The 21401-nt window shown below is 42.5% G+C and overlaps 1 protein-coding gene across 1 annotated transcript; it reads right to left on the bottom strand.

Moving 5' to 3' along the window:
* Positions 1-7408: 7408 nt before the first annotated feature.
* Positions 7409-14935, bottom strand: rps9 (ribosomal protein S9). The gene is given in 5 exon segments (NM_001086655.1): positions 7409-7659; positions 10590-10776; positions 12878-13000; positions 13084-13194; positions 14926-14935. Coding segments are annotated over 4 exon segments (585 nt in total). The 5' UTR covers positions 13181-13194; positions 14926-14935; the 3' UTR covers positions 7409-7481.
* Between the last annotated feature and the right edge of the window lie 6466 nt (positions 14936-21401).

Below are 21401 nucleotides of genomic sequence, written 5' to 3'. Positions count from 1 at the left end.
TTGAAAAACAGGGCACTTTACACATTGTCCCTGATAGAAAAGAACTGGAGCAAGACTTGTCCATAAGAAAAAACACCTACTGAACAGCGTTTTTGTATACTATACTGTACATGAATAAAAAATTGTACATTTCTGTATTTATATATAGATAAAAAGTTTACCACAATAAAGGACTTGACAAAAAGAGGACAACATTTATTTATCATTGATGCAAAAGAATCTGGTTTTTATGCACTAACGATAATAAGTCTTTTATAAGTCCTGGGCCAAACCTTTTTTTTCCTGTATGTGACTTTTGGAGTAGGCATTTGCCCCACCATGTTGAATGTGCACTGTTTTCTATATTTCAATATGTACCTATAGGCAAAATAGTTTTTGTGCAAGACCTATGATTGTGGTAAAGATTTTTCTTATCTACAGTACACATATATATATATATATATATAAAAAACTTATTTATTTTAAGACACTTAGAGGTAATGCCAACATGTCTTCTAAATAGAAATCTTATGGCCCCCTGTCATATTCTAAGTCAATCTTTCAACACTGTTTAGAAACCTGGCCCCTTTCTGCCTATACAAACACAGGTGCCTGGAAATTCCTTACCCCTGACCTAAATGAGTGCGCAGTTTCACACAAACAGTATGTGTACACACTGGAGTTTGATTTCACAAAGAAATCACAATTAGGCTGATGTTGCCACTTGAGAGAAAGCTTTACCGAGTGCACTTGGACGACATATGGCTGAATGCAGCAAAGCTTTTCAGGGACTTATTCAAAATAAAGCTGTACACTTACAGTTGTGCAAAACATTGGCCCCTGTTGCAATGGCTCTAAATATTTTGGGTGCCCATCTGCACTGTTAAGCTGATCCAATCCTTGCCCTATAGGCCAACAATCCGTTCATACCTGCTCAGTTAATATATGGCTGATTTTTGGCCAGATATTTGTTGGGCAGGTTGATTTTTTTATGTTGTAACACTTATTTCATAGACTGTCCTTTCATACTGGAGGAGGTCAGTCAAAAGCTTTTGTTAACAAAACAATGTTACCCCACATATGATGGTCCAACAATCTGTCTGACCAATCAGATTTTGGCATTCCATAAGGCACAACCAAATGCTATAAAAATGTACCTAGGAGTCATGTGTTTGCGTCACATCTGCCCAATGATATTGCCCCATTTCATAGTGCATAATGCTCATTGGAGAAGGAGAATACAGGTATATTGGGATCTGTAAAGGGAGCTGACTTTGCAAATAATGTCTGGAGAGCAGCGCACTCATCCTTGAAAAAAGTCAAAAAAGCCCACGTGTAGTGACAAAATATAATATCAGCATAAAGAACACGGAGCAATCACTGGACTTGATTTATGTGCAATCATTGGACTTGATTTATGTAAGTCAACGTTTTATCAAGACATCACAAACAGTTCCCCAAACCAATTGTTGGTTTTGGGAAGTTTTTGTGATGACTTGATAAAGGTGCAGGATCGAAACGTCGACTTACACCATTAAAGTTTTGCACATAAATTAAATCCCATGAATGCTCCATGTTCTTTATGCCTATATATTGTATATATATATATATATATATTTGTTGTATGTGCACCAACTAGATACAGACTTGGCCAAAAATCAGTTGCAGACCTTTGCTCCCTCTTTGCTCCTCCCACTGTAAGTAAGCCTGATACCCCCCTTTTTGCAGTTACACTGTTTGCATCACTAATTGCCAAAGGAACACTCTATGTGGGCACATTGTTGGTTGGTGACCTGAAGGTCACGAACCAGGAAAATACACCCTGGCTGCCTGGAAGGGGCATATTTATCACTGTGTCTGTTTCCTGGTAAGGTGCTGTGCAATGGGATTGGTTCATGACCTCAGAAGACCAAAAACACTTTAATTATAAAGTTAATATTGGAAAATGCTGGTAGTAATTCTTCCTGGCATTAGTTACACAGTTATGACTGCAGCAAAATGATGCACAGCAGTGCTATTTCTTATCTGTCTCGCTTAACCTTTTCTCTTATGAAGCACTGTAATGAGAAACATCACTTTTTAAATTCGGTAACAATGGCTTTATGGTATGGAAACCAATCATTTCCTTTAAAGGGCATGTAAAGTCTTAAATAGAAAAAGGCTAGAAATGCTGTATTTTGTATACTAAATATAAACATGAACTTACTGCACCACAAGCCTAATCAAACAAATAATTTATGCTTTCAAAGTTGGCTACAGGGGGTCACCATCTTGTAACTTTGTTAAACATCTTTGCAAGACTAAGACTGTGCCAAAGGAATGGACGGCACTCCACTTGAAGAGGAAAAAAGTCTTTATTGCAAGCTAAAACAGGGATCAAAGGCCCTACGCGTTTCGGGATACAATCCCTTAATCATAGGCATACATCACAACCACCATAGACACATTCTATACCCAAGGGCATGGTGACTCCTGCTGGTTACACATAGTATTGCTGTTAAAATAATTTATTTTAAATTTTTAATCTAAATAATAAAACCAACATCCAAAGGTAACAACCTTAATAGTACTTTTAAAATAACATACTGGTAGTTAAAATAGATCCCTGTACCCATATTGCACTATGTGTGGACTCATAATCCTGGTCGTTTGTAAGTTATATAAATATGGATCTGTATCCAGATAGTAAGTGTCTATCTTAAAAAATCTTTTTTTAGCTTTGATTGATTGTGGAATATCTGTCATCAGAATTCTCAATATCCACATAATCAGATAAATAAGCACTTATTCAAATGCATTCAAAAAACTATGGAGTAGGTATTAAGCTATCAATATAAATAGGATATGTCATGTCTCGTATTTAGACCCTTGGGTATTCTCGTCTCCAGTTTTAGGATCCAGAATGCCTCTCTTAGATCCAGAGAACGTATCTGGTCCCCACCCCTAAGGGGTGTCTTGACTTGTTCTATAATTTTGACCGACAGGTCACTCACTCCTTCTTTGGAACAAAAGGCAAAATGTTTGCCAATTGGGGACACCTCATCATGTTTGTCTATAGCTCGTATATGTTCCCGTATCCTTTCTTTTAGAGTACGGGTAGTGCGGCCAACGTATTGTATTTCACAACAGTCAGGTTTCTTATAAAAACGGTACACATTTTTTAATTAAAGTATATTGGAGATGGGTTTCTTTTTCATTAAAGAAAGTAAAAATGGGATTTTATTTTTTTGCCTTTACATGCTCTTTAAAGGTGATGTAACCATATATATTTATAAATTGCAGGACTGGAGCTCCTTGGATTCTGGCACCCTACAAGACTTTACAAGAGTGCATGTATGGGACCTGTTATCCAGAATGCTCGGGACCTGGTGTTTTTGGACAAATCTTTTGATAATTTGGCAAACTGTCATTTTTGGGACCACATAAAGCTGTCTCTCTACTCAGCCTCTACGACCAATTGGAAATTCTCTGTAATAATAAATAACGTCCTTGTTTTTGACCAGAAGTTTCACTTTTCATTAGTCGCCCCGAAGAAGAGGCGATTTGTTGCCAGACGACTAATCTCCCCAAATCCGCCTGTGTGCCCTGAACCTGAAAGACAAATTCATAAAAGAGTCTGCTAATTGTCTTTCTTACACTAAAATATGAAAAGTGGACGGTTGAGTCGGAATTTAGGCGGATTTAGGTTTGTTGTAATGGAGAAAGTAAAAGACTGTTAGCATTTGACTTTAATTTTAAGTTATTTAGCTGTTCAGTGTGGAATTTCAGTAGCTAGATGGTTGTTAGGGTCCATTTTACTAGCAACCAGCCAGTGGAATGTTGTTTGAAAGGACAGAAAAGTAATACACGTTAAAGGGATACTGTCATTGGAAAAAAAAATTTTTTCAAAATGAATCAGTTAATAGTGCTGCTCCAGCAGAATTCTGCACTGAAATCCATTTCCCAAAAGAGCAAACAGATTTTTTTATATTCAATTTTGAAATCTGACATGGGGCTAGACATATTGTCAATTTCCCAGCTGCCCCAAGTCATGTGACTTGTGCTCTGATAAACTTCAATCACTCTTTACAGCTGCACTGCAAGTTGAAGTGATATCACCCCCTCCCTTTCCCCCCCCCCCAGCAGCCAAACAGAACAATGGGAAGGTAACCAGATAACAGCTGCCGGTAGATCTAAGAACACTCAATAGTAAAAACCCATGTCTCACTGAGACTCTCAGTTTTTCCTTCCTTGAGAAGGAAAAACAGCAGCCTACCAGAAAGCATCTCTCCTAAAGTGCAGGCACAAGTCAAATGATCAGGGGCAGCTGGGACATTGACAATATGTCTAGCCCCATGTCAGATTTCAAAATTGAACATAAAATAAAAATCTGTTTGCTCTTTTGAGAAATGGATTTCAGTGCAGAATTCTGCTGGAGCAGCACTATTAACTGTGTTTTGAAAAAAACAAGTTTTCTGATGACAGGATCCCTTTAACAATAACAACAAAATTGTTAACTCACAGAGCAACCGTTTTTTGCCTGCTGGGTTTGTGCCCTCCATCTGATAGATAATTCAAAAAAACTAAAAAAAAAAAAATCTATAATCTAAATCTATAAAAAAAATTCTATAACATACTGAAACTTTGAAGTTTAACATTTGTAGATGGGCAAAGTGAAGTACAGGCTACAAAGAAACAATTTGTTTCCCGTATAAGGGCTACAAAACCAATGTAAAAATTAAGACTGTATTCTGCCATTTATCTTCAGTGTTATAATCCTGTAATTAAATTAGATTGAAACGGCTCTTTAATCTTGCACAGCAATGAAAGGCAGAATGTGTGGTGGACTGCTTAATGCAATTGAGAGCAGTATTGCTATTTAATATCCCTGACCTCAGGCAGACTCCAGCCATTCAGGGCCGTAAATTAGAACGGAGTATTCTGCTGAGGAGTTTTCACTGATCGGAAACAGTGTTTGTGAAATTATGTTTTGATTTCTAATTATTTTCAGTAAATGACTACATTACACAAGCTTATTGCTGCCTAACTACCAGCAAGATCGTAAATACAGGAATTGGATGTCCCTGTGTATTGGCTCCATTTCAACCAAAATAGTATATTATGTACCATTTTAGCATCATAAAATTATTATCTGTATTGATTTGCTAATAAACCAATATGCGCACTGCATACAAATCTGTCTTTATAGAGGAGTTGAAGCAAGGGTGAATGGATCTCTGCACATAAAAGTACAAAATTCCAATGGTTAATTTTAACTGTACAGGTAGCACCTCATGGTTTGTAGCAGGTAATGAGTAGGGGATGCACCGAATCTAGGATTCAGCCTTTTTCAGCAGGATTTGGCCGAATCCATCTGCCCAGCCAAACCGAAATTGCATATGCAAGTTAGGGGAGGGAAGTCACGTTACTTTTTGTCACAAAACAAGGAAGTAAATAAAGGTTTTCCGCTTCCCACCACTAATTTGCATATGCAAATTAGGATTCAGACAAATCTCTAAGGATTCAGGGGTTTGGCCGAATCCAAAATAGTGGATTTGGTGCATCCCTAGTAATGAGAGATGGTGCCTATAGTAACAGTGGATAATAGTCTCTGGGAAGGGAGTGTGACTGTGGGATAGCAGGTATAGTAGGGAGAGATGGTGCCTATAGTAACAGTGGATAATAGTCTCTGGGAAGGGAGTGTGACTGTGGGATAGCAGGTATAGTAGGGAGAGATGGTGTCTATAGTAACAGTGGGATAATAGTCTCTGGGAAGGGAGTGTGACTGTGGGATAGCAGGTATAGTAGGGAGAGATGGTGCCTATAGTAACAGTGGATAATAGTCTCTGGGAAGGGAGTGTGGCTGTGGGATAGCAGGTATAGTAGGGAGAGATGTGTCTATAGTAACAGTGGGATAATAGTCTCTGGGAAGGGAGTGTGACTGTGGGATAGCAGGTATAGTAGGGAGAGATGGTGCCTATAGTAACAGTGGGATAATATTCTCTGGGAAGGGAGTGTGACTGTGGGATAGCAGGTATAGTAGGGAGAGATGGTGCCTATAGTAACAGTGGATAATAGTCTCTGGGAAGGGAGTGTGACTGTGGAATAGCAGGTATAGTAGGAAGAGATGGTGTCTATAGTAACAGTGGGATAATAGTCTCTGGGAAGGGAGTGTGACTGTGGGATAGCAGGTATAGTAGGGAGAGATGGTGTCTATAGTAACAGTGGATAATAGTCTCTGGGAAGGGAGTGTGACTGTGGGATAGCAGGTATAGTAGGGAGAGGGTGTCTATAGTAACAGTGGATAATAGTCTCTGGGAAGGGAGTGTGACTGTGGGATAGCAGGTATAGTAGGGAGAGATGGTGCCTATAGTAACAGTGGATAATAGTCTCTGGGAAGGGAGTGTGACTGTGGGATAGCAGGTATAGTAGTGAGAGATGGTGTCTATAGTAACAGTGGGATAATAGTCTCTGGGAAGGGAGTGTGACTGTGGGATAGCAGGTATAGTAGTGAGAGATGGTGTCTATAGTAACAGTGGATAATAGTCTCTGGGAAGGGAGTGTGACTGTGGGATAGCAGGTATAGTAGGGAGAGAGTGCCTATAGTAACAGTGGATAATAGTCTCTGGGAAGGGAGTGTGACTGTGGGATAGCAGGTATAGTAGGGAGAGATAGTGCCTATAGCAACAGTGGATAATAGTCTCTGGGAAGGGACTGTGGGATAGCAAAACCACTATGAATTGACAGTGGTAAGCAGTGTTTTTTTTAAAAAAAAAAACAAATCAAGTTAGCAGGGACAGTGGAAACTTGTTATAGTGAGGATTAAAGTAAATTATTTTTTTAAACATGTAAATATTAAAAAAAAACTACCCCACACTTAAGTTTGCATGCTTTCTGGGCACTTTATATTATAATAAAGGTAGCGTTTTTCTTTTTAAGGGAGATTTTTAGGGATGCACTGAATCCAGGATTTGGCCTTTTTCAGCAGGTTTCGGATGAATCTTTCTGCCTGGCTGTACCCGAATCCTAATTTACTTATGCAAATTAGGGGCTGGGAGGGAGATTGTGCGACCGTCACAAAACAAGGAAGTAAAATATATTTTCCCCTTCCCACCCCTAATTTGCATATGCAAATTAGGATTCGGTTCTCAGCCAAATCTATCGCAAAGGATTCGGCCGAAACCAAAATAGTGGTTTCGGTGCATCCCTTGAGATTGTTTTGGTGTTTTTTTTTCCTGAAGGAAAAATAAAACTGCACAAAGCATTCTAATATAAACTGTCTAAGCACATTCCTGATCTAGATATGTAGTTTATTGGTATCGTGGAAATAACCAGTAGTGAAGATTTTAAAAACCTCATACATGGGGAACATCAAGGTTCCAATATTTATTTTTGGGCTACATGTTTAAGAGGGGAAGAAAAAAAAAAAAGACAAAAAGTCAAACAAGTCTTCACAAAAGGTGTTTTATTTCATAGAACTGATCACACTTCCCTGATGACAAAATGTAAGTTGTTTTTAAGGCTTAATCTTCCTCCTCCTCATCCCCAGCTCCGGCACCTCCTTGTCCCTTCTTAGCATTCTTCCTCTTCACACGACCAGGACGTCCACCACCATACGGTGAGCGCAGAGAAAAGTCGATGTGTTTTTGAGAATCCAGACGCACAATGAATGATGGGATGTTAACCACCTGCTTGCGGACACTAAAGAACAGGAAAGATCAGGTCAAATCAAGCCCTATTTAAATCGGGGTCATAAAGCATTCAGTGAAGTTTTAGATAATCAGCATTCGCTTATTCCAGCGGTCACCACATATAGGGGCCATTTATCAAAGGTCGAGTGTTAAGAGGTTATATTTTTACCTCGAATTAACTCAATGGCATCTTATTTAAGAAAAAAACATCTAAATTCCAATACCGACCCAAAAACGAAATTTAATTAGAACGGGACTGGATTCAAGTTTTTTCTCTACAAAAACAAAAAAAACCTCAAATGTCAGGAAGGCTATGAACATCTTCTAATGGGTCAACAGACCTCTGCCACTGACTTCTTCATAGGGATGCACCGAATTCAGAATTGGGTTCGGCGAATCCTTCTGCCCGGCCAAACCAAATCCGAATCCTAATTTGCATATGCAAATTAAGGGCGGAGGGTGATAGTGTGACGGTCACAAACAAGTAAAAAAATCCCCTTCCCACCCCTAATTTGCATATGCAAATTATGATTCAGGCAAATCCAAAACCGAAAGTGGATTCGGTGCATCCCTACTTCTACATGAACTGGGCTGGTTTTAAGTGGTGACCTATCAAATTGGATTCTTCCTTAAATGAATTCGAATAAAAACATCTTCCCCATAATGTCTGGCTCCCACAACTGCCCTGAAAGTGGGAACTTTTCGGTTAGAAATATCAGCAAGTAAATAGATTTATTATTACAATAAGCTGACTATGGGTCAATGCTCCAATCCATCTGAAAGAATTAAGGAGACAGGTAGGAATACAAACTTGACTCTGCAAAGTGGCCAGAAGGAAAATATGGAGTTGGCGCTCATTGTCCCCACAAGCAGAACATGACTTATTACCTTAACTATCTGAAACTATTAACTTGGATATTCTTGACACTGAACTTTGTAGGGAAACGCTGGAGCCCTTCACAAGGTGTATAGCCAGTGCCAAAGTGACCTTGCTGAATTAGAACTCCATTACTGCACAGCAGACATGATGGAGTTTAGGATCCTGAATGACCCATCAGGGAAATGAATATGTATAGGCCACGAGTCAGGTCACCATATGCAGAGCAGCACTTTCAGAAAATGTGTTCCATATGCTAGACGAGACACCAAAAGTACAGCTTTAGCAGGAACCGGAGCAACATTTATAAACACAATTAAGGGCAGATTTATCAAGGGTCAAGTTCAAAATTTGAATTCGAAAATAAATTTTTTGCAATTATGCTCAAAACTGTCAAATTCTACTAGGGCGTTATTCAAATGCGATTAGTTTTTTTTTTTAAAGGAATACTAATTGAATTTGAGATTTATCATACTCTAGCCCAGTGATCCCCAACCAGTAGCTTGCGAGCAACATGTTGCTCTCCAACTCCTTGGATGTTGCTCCCAGTGGCCTCAAAGCAGTAGCTTATTTTTGAATTCCAGGCAAGTTTCAATTGGATAAAAACTAAGTATAGTGCCAAGTAGAGCCTCCTGTAGGCTGCCAGTCTACATAGGGGCTACCAAATATCCAATCACAGCCCTTATTTGGCACCCTAAGAGACTTTTTCATCCTTGTGTTGCTCCCCAACTCTTTTTACATTTGAATGTGGCTCACAGGTAAAAAAGGTTGGGGACCCCTGCTCTAGCCTTTTAAAATTCGAATTTGATTATTTGCCACCTAAAACCTGCCGAATTGCTATTTGAGTCAAAGGGAGAGGTCCAGGGATCAATTTGGAGCTATCTGCAGCCTTCCTGACCTTCAAGTTCAATTTAATTAGAATATAATTCAATTTTGATTCCAGTGTCCGGGTCGATTCAATGCAACAGTTTTTTAAAAATTCTAATTTATCAATAAATTTAGATTGGTCAATTATCGAATTTATGGGAGTTTAGGGGCGTTATTAAAAAACACATGAATTCAAAATTCGACCTTTGATAAATGTGCCTTGTTGGGGCAGATTTATCAGGGGTTGAATATCGAGGTGATGGGGAGTTTTTTTAAACTCCCATCAACTCGAAATTCATATAAAAACAAACAAACAAAATTGATTAAAAAACAATTTTTTAACTGAGTGAATAGGCTATATTCGATCATTCGAATGCGGATCGAATTCGATTCAAAGTATTTAAAAAAAAAAAAAAAACTGATTTTTCAAAGTCCAAATATTTTCTAGGAGGCCCTTCAAAGGCTAAAACAGCAATTCGGCAGGTTTTAAATTTTGAATTTTTAGAGAGTACATACAATTTTTGAAAATTCAAATTGAATTTGGACTATTCCCTAGCCTAGTCGAAGTACACTAAAATTAGCTCGAAATTCGAATTTAAAAATTAGATTTTTTAGTTCAACCCTTGATAAATCTGCCCCTTAATGTCCAATGCTGGACCATAAACCATAAAAGCACGTGAAGTCTTCTTTCCAGAAAGCTAAATTAACAGTTACATTAAAATGACACAAGAACATGGGATTACTCTCTGGAATGCTTGGGGAGCTTTTCTGGATAAAAGGGTTTTTCCATACACTAAAGTCACATTCCTGAAGGCTACTAAAAACATGTAAATATTACACAAAGCCAGGACTGTTTTTCTGGATGCTCACTAGGCAAAAGCTACTCATTACAGAGAAAAAGCAAATAACAGAATTTAAAGGGGAAAAAAGTATCACTGGTTCTTTAATGGGTTCAGAACCATACAGCTGTGAGAGTCTTTATACAAGCACTGTAACTTGCGATGTTTACAGCTTGAGGAACAATTCACTTTGTGAAAACATGAAGGCACGTTTTCCCAATTCGTCCAAAACCAGTTAAAAGTAAAGATAACACAATCGGGGAGGTCATGAGACCTCAGTGGTGGTGCACATGTTAAGTTTAGTTATGTGATCAGAAATGGAAACATTACAACATTAGCCTATTCATATGAACTTACCGGATGTGCCTTTGTCTGATCAGCACACGGGCATGATGGATGGACTTGGCCAAGCCCAACTTAAAGACCTGTGTTTGCAAGCGGCGTTCCAAGAAATCTTCAATTTTCAAACCCAAAATGTAATCGAGCTTCATCTTCCCTTCATCCAGCACTCCAATACGCACCAGTCTCCTAAGCAGGGCATTACCTTTACAGAAATACAACTCATTGTTATTTATGAGAAATCTCACTGCAGATAAAGCTGCAGGCCACTGCTGGAAAACAAATCTAAATGTGCCCTTAAAGGATATATAAATCTAAATTAAACGGCTATCTGCTTATTAACATGCTTACAGTTTTAAATCCTACAAAACCATCTAAAGAGTTTGGAGCTTTCAATATGCAGTTTGGTCTCTGGCCACTAGAGACCCTGCTCCATTAATACGGAGATAAAACAGTAATGCACAGTCATATGTATAGATCAGGGGTCATTAAATTTCACTTCAGAACTTTTGTTTAGAAACCACTAGTATGATTACTAGGGAAATCCGGCAAATTTATAGTAGTGCTAAAACAGGTGGCTCAACACCTAAGGGCAGAGACAGTCAGATTTGGGGAGATTAGTCGCCTGGCGACAAATCATCTCTTTGGGGCGACTAATCTCCCCGAACTGCCTCCGCCGGCTAGAATGTTAATCGTTGCCGGGATGGCACTCTGATTGCTTCGTTTTCCGAAGTCGCCTCACGAGGAAACTTCAGACGACTTCGGAAAACGAATCACTCAGTGGCATCCCGCCGACCATTTACATTCTAGCTGAGGGGAAAGGCAGTTCAGGGAGAGTTTTGTCGTTGGGCGACTAATCTCAACCGAATCTGACCACGTGTCTCTGCCTTAAATGATATGAGATGAAATGGTGTCAAAAATTCATGGGGAACAGAAATTGTGTCTACACTTCCTCCATATCTGCACCAACATTGCATAAAGTAGAGAGAAATGGGGACTTACAGTTTATATATGAACTGTGGTTAGATTAAAAAAGCAGATTACATCAGTCACTGTTGAGACCATATAGATTCCTAGTGTGTATATAGAATATCCACTTGGTCTCTTCACATTAACTTGACCCTTTTGTTTCTTCTCTCAACACATCTATACCTTTAACTGGTAGTTTACTAGCATCCCCCATTACACTCACTAAAATGTTTAGCTATTTTAAAATATAGACTTTTTAAATTAAACCATAAATACATATACAAGCCATGTAAACCCCCATTTCTCTTTTTTTATCCATAGAATTGAGGTAAAATTAGGATTGTTCACTTACTTAAGGAATTGGTGTCCTTAATCTAATAAGATCTGTTACTTTTCCTCTTATGGGAAACTTAATTCTTAACCTTCATTTTCCCTTTTGATTCCTATTTTTCATATGTGGCACAACATTGTCCTGTGTTCAGCTTCACTACAATACGGTTTACTCTAGTGGTGGTCTTCACTACATGCCTTTAAAAGGGTTATTTACCTTCGAGTAACTTTTAGTATGAAGTAGAGCATGATATTCAGAGACAATTTGAAATTTGTTTAAATTTTTTATTATTGAAGGTCTGGGTTATTTAGCTTTTTATTCAGCAGCACTTCCAATTTGCATCTTAACCAATCTGGTAACTAGGGCCCAAATTACCCTAGCAACCATGCATTGATTTGAATAAGAGACTGGAATATGAATAGGAGGCCTGAATAGAAGGATCAGTAATAACAAATTAACAATATAACATTTGCAGCCTTACAGAGCATTTGTTTTTTAGAAGGGAGTCAGCGACTCCCATTTGCAAGCTGCAAAGAGTCAGGAGAAGGAAAATAACTATAAAAAAATTAATAAAAACCAATTGAAAAGTTGCTTAGAATTGGCCATTCTATAACAAGTTATCTTAAAGGTGAACCACCCCATTAAGGTTATTAGTGAAACAGATTCTGATGTATATTATGTGGCAGTTTCTCTTATCTATGTCTTAAAAAATATAAATGAAATATGTGGATTGTGATGTAAACTATGAGGCAGACCTCCTGCATAAAACATTAGTCATTTTGCAACATGTTTTTATTGGTTTGTTTAAATTAACTGAATGGTTGGGACTGGGTATTGTGTGGCTTGAATTGATTGGTCAGTACCCCCATGAAGAGTTTGTACAGTGGTGTGGCCATTAGCTTATGGGTAAGTGCACAGGCATGATAAGTGGGAAAGCAAAGCCTTTTATCACAATCCAATGCATTCCCATGTGGAATTTATAGGTATAGAATAAAATATACCATACCCTCAAACAGACGCTTGGGGTCCTTCTCATCCAAGGTTAGCAGGTCTCTAGCAGCCTTTCGGATCTTGGCAAGAGTGAATTTCACCCTCCACACTTCACGCTTGTTACGCAGACCATATTCGCCTATTAGAAAGACGCACAATTTTCAAAGGCTCACACATAGATCACGTACATTACAAGTCAAGCATCTGAAGTTCCAATCTTACCAATGAGCTTCAACTCTTGGTCCAACCGCGACTTCTCAAATGGACGTCGCGGAGTGACATAGGTCTTTCGACAAACCCAAGTTCTAGCAACGGGCATCTTGGCTTATTTGCCTGTTTAAAAAAAAAAAAACAACAACACAGATTTGGTCAATAAGCAGGAATAGAAATGCCACTGAGAATGATCCTGTGAAACCAGCACTAGACTGGTTGCAAACTAAACAGCAGACAGATAAAGTAAAACTGGCATTCAGCGGCTCTGTCAGGCTATAAACTTCTACCCTGAACATTGATCCATTGTGTCAGATGCAACACAGAAAATACAAAAGACACTGGATGAATAGTGTATTTATGGAACACTGTTGTACACGATCTTGTGCTCTTGCCTGCAGGTTCCTTTGCAGCACCATCTAAGTCTGTACTGAATAAAAAGTTCAGAGAAAACTGAGCACCAAAGTCGATGTTCGTCCATTAAAAGGTAACATTTGTTGAAAAATCTTTAAAAATGACAAACGCATGGCTAGGACATTGTAGGCTGCCTGCTTAACCCGTTTTGTGGCTACCAGCCACGACATGTCTTAGGTGTGCGTTTGTCATGTCATTTTTAAAGGTTTTTCAATAACTCATCTTTCAATGGACTAACTTCGGCTTTTTTGGTGCTACGTTTTCTCTGAACTTTGTACTGAACCTGACTGTAAAAGGTAACATTTGTTGAAAAAGCTTTAAAAATGACAAACGCATGGCTAGGACATATTGTAGGCTGCCTGCTTAACCCATTTTGTGGCTACCAGCAACGACATGTCTTAGGCATGCATTTTTCAATAAGTTTTACCTTTCAATGGACTAACTTCGGCTTTTTTGGTGCTACGTTTTCTCTGAACCCGACTGTTGGATCACTGTTTGAGCAGCACATTTGAGCCAAATCCTGACCGGTAAGTTCTCCCACTTATACTCAAGTTTGGACTGAGAATCTAAATAGGACCTGGCATTTCAGGTACACTGAGGCCCAAACAGCCACCTTCAGCCCAATAACTAGGGACTGTCTATGGCAGGGGTGTCCAAAAGGTAGATCGGGATCTCACAGACCTTTAGCTGATTATCAGTAGATCTCAAGACACTCAGCAAACAGATTGTCTATATCACCCTCCTGTTTCTTGCTTTTCACTCAGGTATCTATTATGTTAAGGTTCGTAAGAAAAATGTTTAAATAACATATGTTCCCATAAATCAATATTTAAGTAATATTTTCCATGGAACTGAATGCTAATGATTTTTTTGGATGTAGATCATAATGGGCCATCAGTAAAAGTAGATCTCACATGAATAAAGCCTGGACAGTCCTAGTCTATGGTATTTTACAGTATTCCCTCAGCACCCACAGATTGCCAGTCCAGCCTGGTGCTACAATACAAAGTTTGCTGGACTAATTAGGGGGGGTCCATCTGCAACACGGGGGAGACTAATGACCAAAGATGTGGTAGTAAAAAGTTTTATACAATCATACAATCCATGACAAAGTTTTCTGCACTTTTAGGTAGAGTTTCCCTTTAGAAAAGGCTACAATGGCCAGACAAGGGGATCACACAAGTCACAGGAGAAGCCCAGCAATGTGTGAATTGAGGCAAATGGCACAGGAGCTGCTGTAAGATGCCATAGACAGTCGGATGGATGGCGGCTGTTTGATGGAAATGCAAAGTGTGTAGTCGAAATGTCAGCCTCTATTTTGAACCCCAGTCGAGACCCGGAACAGGACTTTCGTATCAAAGCAATCCTACACGTCCATGCACAGTAATCGGACTGACCAGCTGCAGACAGGAGCACTACAGCGTTCCCACCACTACCTACCGGGACGCCAGGAGAGAAAAGAACTAACACGTGTACAGTCCCCGGCTTTATAACTTTCCAACACGCCGGACACGCCTCTCTTCTGCGTCATACGTGATTGCGTCATATGTCTGCGCTGCTGTATTCGAAATGACATGGTGGACGATTCGGATTGGACCATAAATGCACTCTCCCCTATGTCATCGACTCTGTCACCGCCCCCCGATTTCAGTACAGCCGAGTTCCCGAACCTGATATCAAAGTACTCTTAACTGATAATTATCCTCCCTGTTTCATTAAACACGCATACATCCCTTCTTCTCACAACACCAATTAAACGTCTTTTCCTCGTTTCATCCCACCCTCTACCCGTTTCAGCCAATCCCTGCATAGTCTCAGTCACAACCCTAAAGCCAATCACCGCTATCTAAAGGTTGGGCTTATCACAGATAGCCAATAGGGGGGAAGCATCGGTTGTTTCATTTTAGCCATTTCATGTCTAGGCAAGTCCTGGTTGCTCTAGTTGACTATAGTGAGAAGAATCTGCTAGGCAAGGGGTCAGGGCAGTAGATATCTCATAAGAAGTCCAGGCCTAGCTCAGCCATGTTCATGTACCTTCCATTTGGCACCATAAATCAAACCCACCCCGTTTGCCATTTCAGCTGCAGATTGAAGCAACATCTTGTCTCCTGCCTCACCCTTCTGTCTCTACTATGTCAAACAAAATTTAGAACTTATTAAAGGGGAAGTTTTCCCAATACCTATTTTTTGTGTAACACTATAGTAAACCCAAGACTCTGAAAGCCACAAGCTTTACGTAAACTCTCAGTTGTGAGCCCTGGTATATGGCGAAGTCCAGGCAGCAGCGAAACTATATCACTCGGCTTGAAATGGAAACCAGTGGTTCTTGAAGTTAAACATTGATAGATTGATTTAACGTAATCCATAATGGAGTCATTGTAACCCTTTCAACACCTTTTTGTCAGTGTTTCGCTCCGTGTGTGGCGCTTACCTGATGACACGGGACAAACCTGAGTCACTTCACAGTGGTATCGGGAGAGACTGGGTACCTGGTAGGGTTGCCACCCGGCCGGTATTTTACCGGCCTAGCCGGTAAAACACCTGCCAAGGCCGGGCCGGTATTACAAATTTACCGGCAATGTAGCTGCCGGTAAATTTGTAATACCCTTAAAAAGACCCCCTCGGCCCGCCCCCAATCCCCTGTAAACTTACCTTTTCCTTCGGTTCTTGTCCTGGCCACGCCGTGGCCCCGCCCCGTTGCGACACAACCCCACCCCCTTTGACGTCACACCACGCCCCCTTTTTGTACCTGCCCCCACCAGCCGGATTTTTTTTTTGCAAAAGGTGGCAACCCTAGTGCCTGGTACTTACTAGTGCAGTGCCTCCAGGCCCGGATTGGCAATCTGTGGGTTCTGGCCAGAGGGGCTGCTATAAGGTGCCATAGAAAGTCAGTATTTAGTGGGCTGGTGGGGGCTGATTGGGCCTCTGTATACCGGAAATGCCAGGACCTATTTTGATTCTTAGTCCAGACCTGAGTGCCTCCACCTAGTTGGATCAGGGAATGCACCTACTGGTGGCCCCACTAAGAACACAGTAAGAAAACTAGGGATGCACCGAATCTACTATTTTGGATTCGGCCGAACCACCTTCGAGAAAGATTTGGCCGAATACAGAATCATACTTTGCAGAGGCAAATTTTACTTCCTTCTTTTGTGACAAAAAGTCACGCAATTTCCCTCCTTGCACCTAATTTGCATATGCAAATTAGGATTCAGTTCTGATGGGCAGAAGGATTCTGCCGAATCCTGCTGAAAAAGGCCGAATCCTGGCTGAATCCCGAACCGAATCCTGGATTCGGTGCATCCCTAAATAAAACACACACAGAATTTATTGAACTGAATAACTGTTTATCTAAAATAAATGTAAAGGGCTGCTAATACAAACAGTACTCCTAACAGGAGGCAATAGGGCCTCACTATCTAAGGCAAAGTTCTTTAATATATTTCCACAACACAGTCTCTGTATCCTCAAGCACTTCTTTAGGGTACTGGCCCTTTAAACAGAATACGCACTCCAAAAGTCTCTTTGAATAGTTCAAACAGATCATTCTGGCGTGTCCAGCACTTGCAGACCTGCAGTGCGACTACCAGCCCCTTTGGATGGTCAGATGGAAATCCCCTGCTAATGGTGGTTTCTCCAATCTGGATTTCTTTCAAACTCTCTGTCACTCCATTCTGCTTTTGGTGGAGCCTCTCAGCTCTCTGGGTGTCAGGGAGCCAGGAGCCCCCTCTGGGGAGTAGTCCGGATCTAGGAGGAAGCCCCTCAGGAGGGATCAGGATCGTGGTATCCAGGGATTAAGCAGAAAGGGTAATCGGGTTCAGGCAACAGGTCACAAGGCAGGCAGAATATAATCAAAGTCCAAAGTCCAGGCAGGGGGTCAATAGCAGGCAGAGTATCAGCGAAGTCCAGGTCCAGGCAAAGGGTCACAACAAGGAATCAGGCAGATATAAGTAGGGAAAACCGCAAGGGAACCCAGGAAACTCTCAGGGAACAGAATCCTATTTTCGGGCGCCATCTTGGCGTCTCAGGCGTCCTTTTATGTTTGAATTTGGCGCCCTTGCGCCAGCGTCAGCGCGCCTGCGACCGTCGCGCCGCGCTGACGTCACGTCGCCGGCGTCGGAACCCACGTGGGTTGACTGGGCGCCGCCATCTTGAATTCTTCGCCGCCGGGAGCGGACGCGACTCCTCGCGCTCCCGGCGGTCTTGACAGTACCCCCCCCTCACGGGGGGCCTCAGGACCACCGGGACTTGGTTTCTGGGGAAACTTGGAGTGGAAGTCTCTTACCAAACGAGGAGCATGCACATCACGATGTCCCTCCCAAGAGCATTCTTCGGGGCCAAAGCCCTTCCAATGGATGAGGTACTGAAGGGACCCTCTGGAGATTCTGGAATCAAGGATTCTCTCCACCTCGAATTCTTGTTGACCCTCCACAGAGACAGCAGGAGGAGGAGATTGGACACCAGAGAAACGGTTGGAGACGGTGGGCTTCACCAGGGAGACGTGGAACACGTTGGGGATTCTCATCTCTGGTGGGAGTTGAAGTCTACAGGGTTAATTATCTCCAAGATGGGGAACGGACCCAGGAACTTCGGACCCAACTTGGGAGATGGCACCTTCAAGCGAATATTCCTGGAAGAGAGCCAGACATTATCACCCACCTTGTAGGGAGGAGAGGGCCTTCTACGGCGATCTGCGAAAGTCTTGTGGACTAGAGCACACTTCTCCAGATTAGACTTGGTTGCAGCCCAAATAGCAAGCATATGGGCTGTCAGATCATCTGCAGCCGGGACGTCCGACAACACGAAGTCCTGAGGAAAGGCTTGAGGGTGCTGTCCATACACCACCATAAATGGAGACCTTCCTGTGGAGGAATGACATGCATTATTATGAGCAAACTCTGCCCACGGGAGGAGGTCAGACCAATCGTCCTGGCAAAGAGACACGTGGTTCCTCAGGAACTGTTCTAAGGCTTGGTTCACACGTTCAGCTGCCCCATTCGTCTGCGGGTGGTAGGCAGATGAAAATTTAAGTGTTATTCCCAAGTCTTTACATAGAGAACGCCAGAACTTGGCGGTAAACTGGGTGCCTCTGTCGGAGACGATCTCCACCGGGAAACCATGCAGGCGGAAGATGTACTTAATAAAGAGTTGGGATAATTCCACCGCAGAGGGTAACTTCTTCAAAGGGATGAAATGGGCCATTTTGCTGAAGCGGTCAATGACAACCCAGATCACAGTATTCCCACCGGAGGGAGGAAGTTCGACAATAAAGTCCATAGAGAGGTGCGTCCACGGACGAGAGGGAACCGGCAAAGGCTGTAACAACCCGCTGGGGCGGGAATGGCTAGGCTTAGAAGTGGCACAGACATTACAAGCAGCCACAAAGTCCTTTACATCCTTGCGGATATCAGGCCACCAGACTAGGCGCCTCAAGAGTTCAAGGGTCTTGGCCGGACCAGGATGTCCAGCTTGTCTGGAACAGTGGGTTTGTTGCAGGATGGCCAGGCGAAGTTCTGGAGGGACGAAGGCCATGCCAATCGGAGTATCTTGAGGAGCCGAGGACTGCCCAGCCAGAATCTGGTCGGCAAATTGGGGATACAAAGAGGCAATGATCTTGACTGGTGGAATGATTGGCTCCTGCCTCTCAGGGTCACGATCCACCGGAGTGAAGCTACGAGACAAGGCATCGGCTTTCAGATTCTTGGAACCTGGGCGATAAGTCAAAACAAAGTTAAAACGGGAAAAGAAAAGGGCCCACCTGGCTTGTCTGGGATTTAGCCTCTTGAGGGACTGTATAAACTCCAGATTCTTGTGATCAGTGAAAATCTGGACAGGAATTTCAGAGCCCTCCAGGAGGTGACGCCATTCTTCAAGGGCAAGCTTGACTGCTAAGAGTTCTCGATTTCCGACATCATAGTTCTGCTCTGCGGATGAGAACTTCTTGGAGAAAAACGCACAGGGGTGCAATTTTCCATCAGTGGAGTGTCTCTGAGACAGGATAGCTCCGGCTCCGACTTCAGAAGCATCGACTTCGATGCAGAAGGGTAGTGCAGGATTGGGATGTCGGAGAACAGGAGCGGACGTGAAGGCCTCTTTCAAGGACTGAAAGGCTTCTATGGCGGATTGAGGCCACAGGCTGGGTTTACCCCCTTTCCGGATGAGGGCCAGGATAGGTGAAATGCGGGAAGAGAACCCCCGGATGAACTGTCGATAATAATTAGCAAATCCGATGAACCTCTGGATTGCCTTGGTACTCAGTGGGAGAGGCCACTCCTGGATGGCCGACACCTTCACGGGGTCCATCTCAAATCCCTCTGGAGAGATAATGTATCCTAGGAAGGGGATCTTGGATACCTCGAAGACACACTTCTCCAACTTGGCGAAGAGAGAGTTCTTCCTCAGACGAGAGAGTACCTCCTTCACCTGGGAGCGATGACTTTCAAGGTCCTTGGAAAAGATCAGGATGTCGTCCAAGTATACGACTACGAACCTTCCTAGGAGATCTCGGAACACATCATTAACAAACTCCTGGAAGACGGCAGGGGCATTGCATAGGCCGAAGGGCATAACGAGATATTCATAGTGCCCATCCCGAGTGTTGAATGCCGTCTTCCATTCGTCACCCTCCCGGATGCGAATGAGGTTGTAGGCCCCCCGGAGATCCAACTTGGAGAAAATCTTTGCCCCTTTCAGCTGGTCAAAGAGCTCAGCAATCAGGGGCAGGGGGTACCTGTTCTTCACGGTGATCTTATTCAGACCCCGATAGTCTATACAAGGCCGAAGGCCTCCGTCCTTCTTCTCCACAAAGAAGAACCCAGCCCCTGCAGGAGAGGTAGAAGGGCGGATAAACCCCCGCTGGAGATTTTCTTGGATGTACTCCTTCATAGCGGTAGTCTCTGCAGGAGAGAGAGGGTAGGTGCGCCCTCTGGGGGGCATAGCTCCTGGCAGGAGTTCAACCGGACAATCGTAGGAGCGATGTGGGGGAAGGAACTCTGCCGACTTTTTACAAAACACATCGGAAAATCCCTTGTAAGTGGAGGGCAAAGTCTTTAATTCCGCAGAGGAGACATTCACCTTCTCGAGGGGTTTTGACGGAAGGCAATGTTGCAGGCAAAATAAACTCCAACGAGAGATCTGCCCAGTGGACCAGTCTATGGTGGGGTTATGCAGACGTAACCACGGAAGACCCAATATTACTGGAGTAGAAGGACAGGGGATGATGAAAAATGAAAGTTTTTCTTGATGCAGCGCCCCAACTTGTACAGATAGTTCCGCCGTGAACTTTGTGACGAATTCAAACTCCAGGGGTTTGTCATCTATGGCGGTAATTCGCAGGGGTGAAGATAATGGAAGCAGGGGAATCTTCATGCGTTCGGCAAAAAAGGCATCCATGAAATTGCCATCCGCTCCGGAGTCGAGGAAGGCCCTTTCGAAGATAGACCTACTTGCCAGGTGAATCTGCAAAGGAAGAAGAAGTCTGCGTGAACTTTCTTGATACTTCTCCAGAGGACCTCGAGTGATGCCCCCTACATGAGAAACCTGAGACATACCTCGGGGTACAAAACTCTTGGTTTTGGCAGGACAGGCGTTGGCAAAATGGGAATGCCCACCACAGTATAAACAGAGACCTGCCATACGTCTTCGGAGTCTTTCCTGCTCGGAGAGGCGAGTCTTTCCTACTTGCATAGGTTCCTCCAAGGGGGACGTCGACACATGAGTCACAGGAACAGCGGGTGTTTGCAGAATCGGCCTTTGAAAGCGAGGGGCCAACAAGGGAGAAAATCGTCTGCTGCGCTCTCTCTCCACCTGGTGCTCTCTGAGACGAGTGTCCACTTTAATGGATAGAGCGATCAACCCTTCCAGGGTGTCAGGAGTCTCTCTGGAGACGAGATCATCTTTGATGCGGATGGATAGGC

This window comes from Xenopus laevis, chromosome 7S (assembly GCF_017654675.1).
Source record: "Xenopus laevis strain J_2021 chromosome 7S, Xenopus_laevis_v10.1, whole genome shotgun sequence".
Classification (NCBI taxonomy): domain Eukaryota; kingdom Metazoa; phylum Chordata; class Amphibia; order Anura; family Pipidae; genus Xenopus; species Xenopus laevis.
This window is presented reverse-complemented; position numbering and strand designations above follow the sequence as displayed.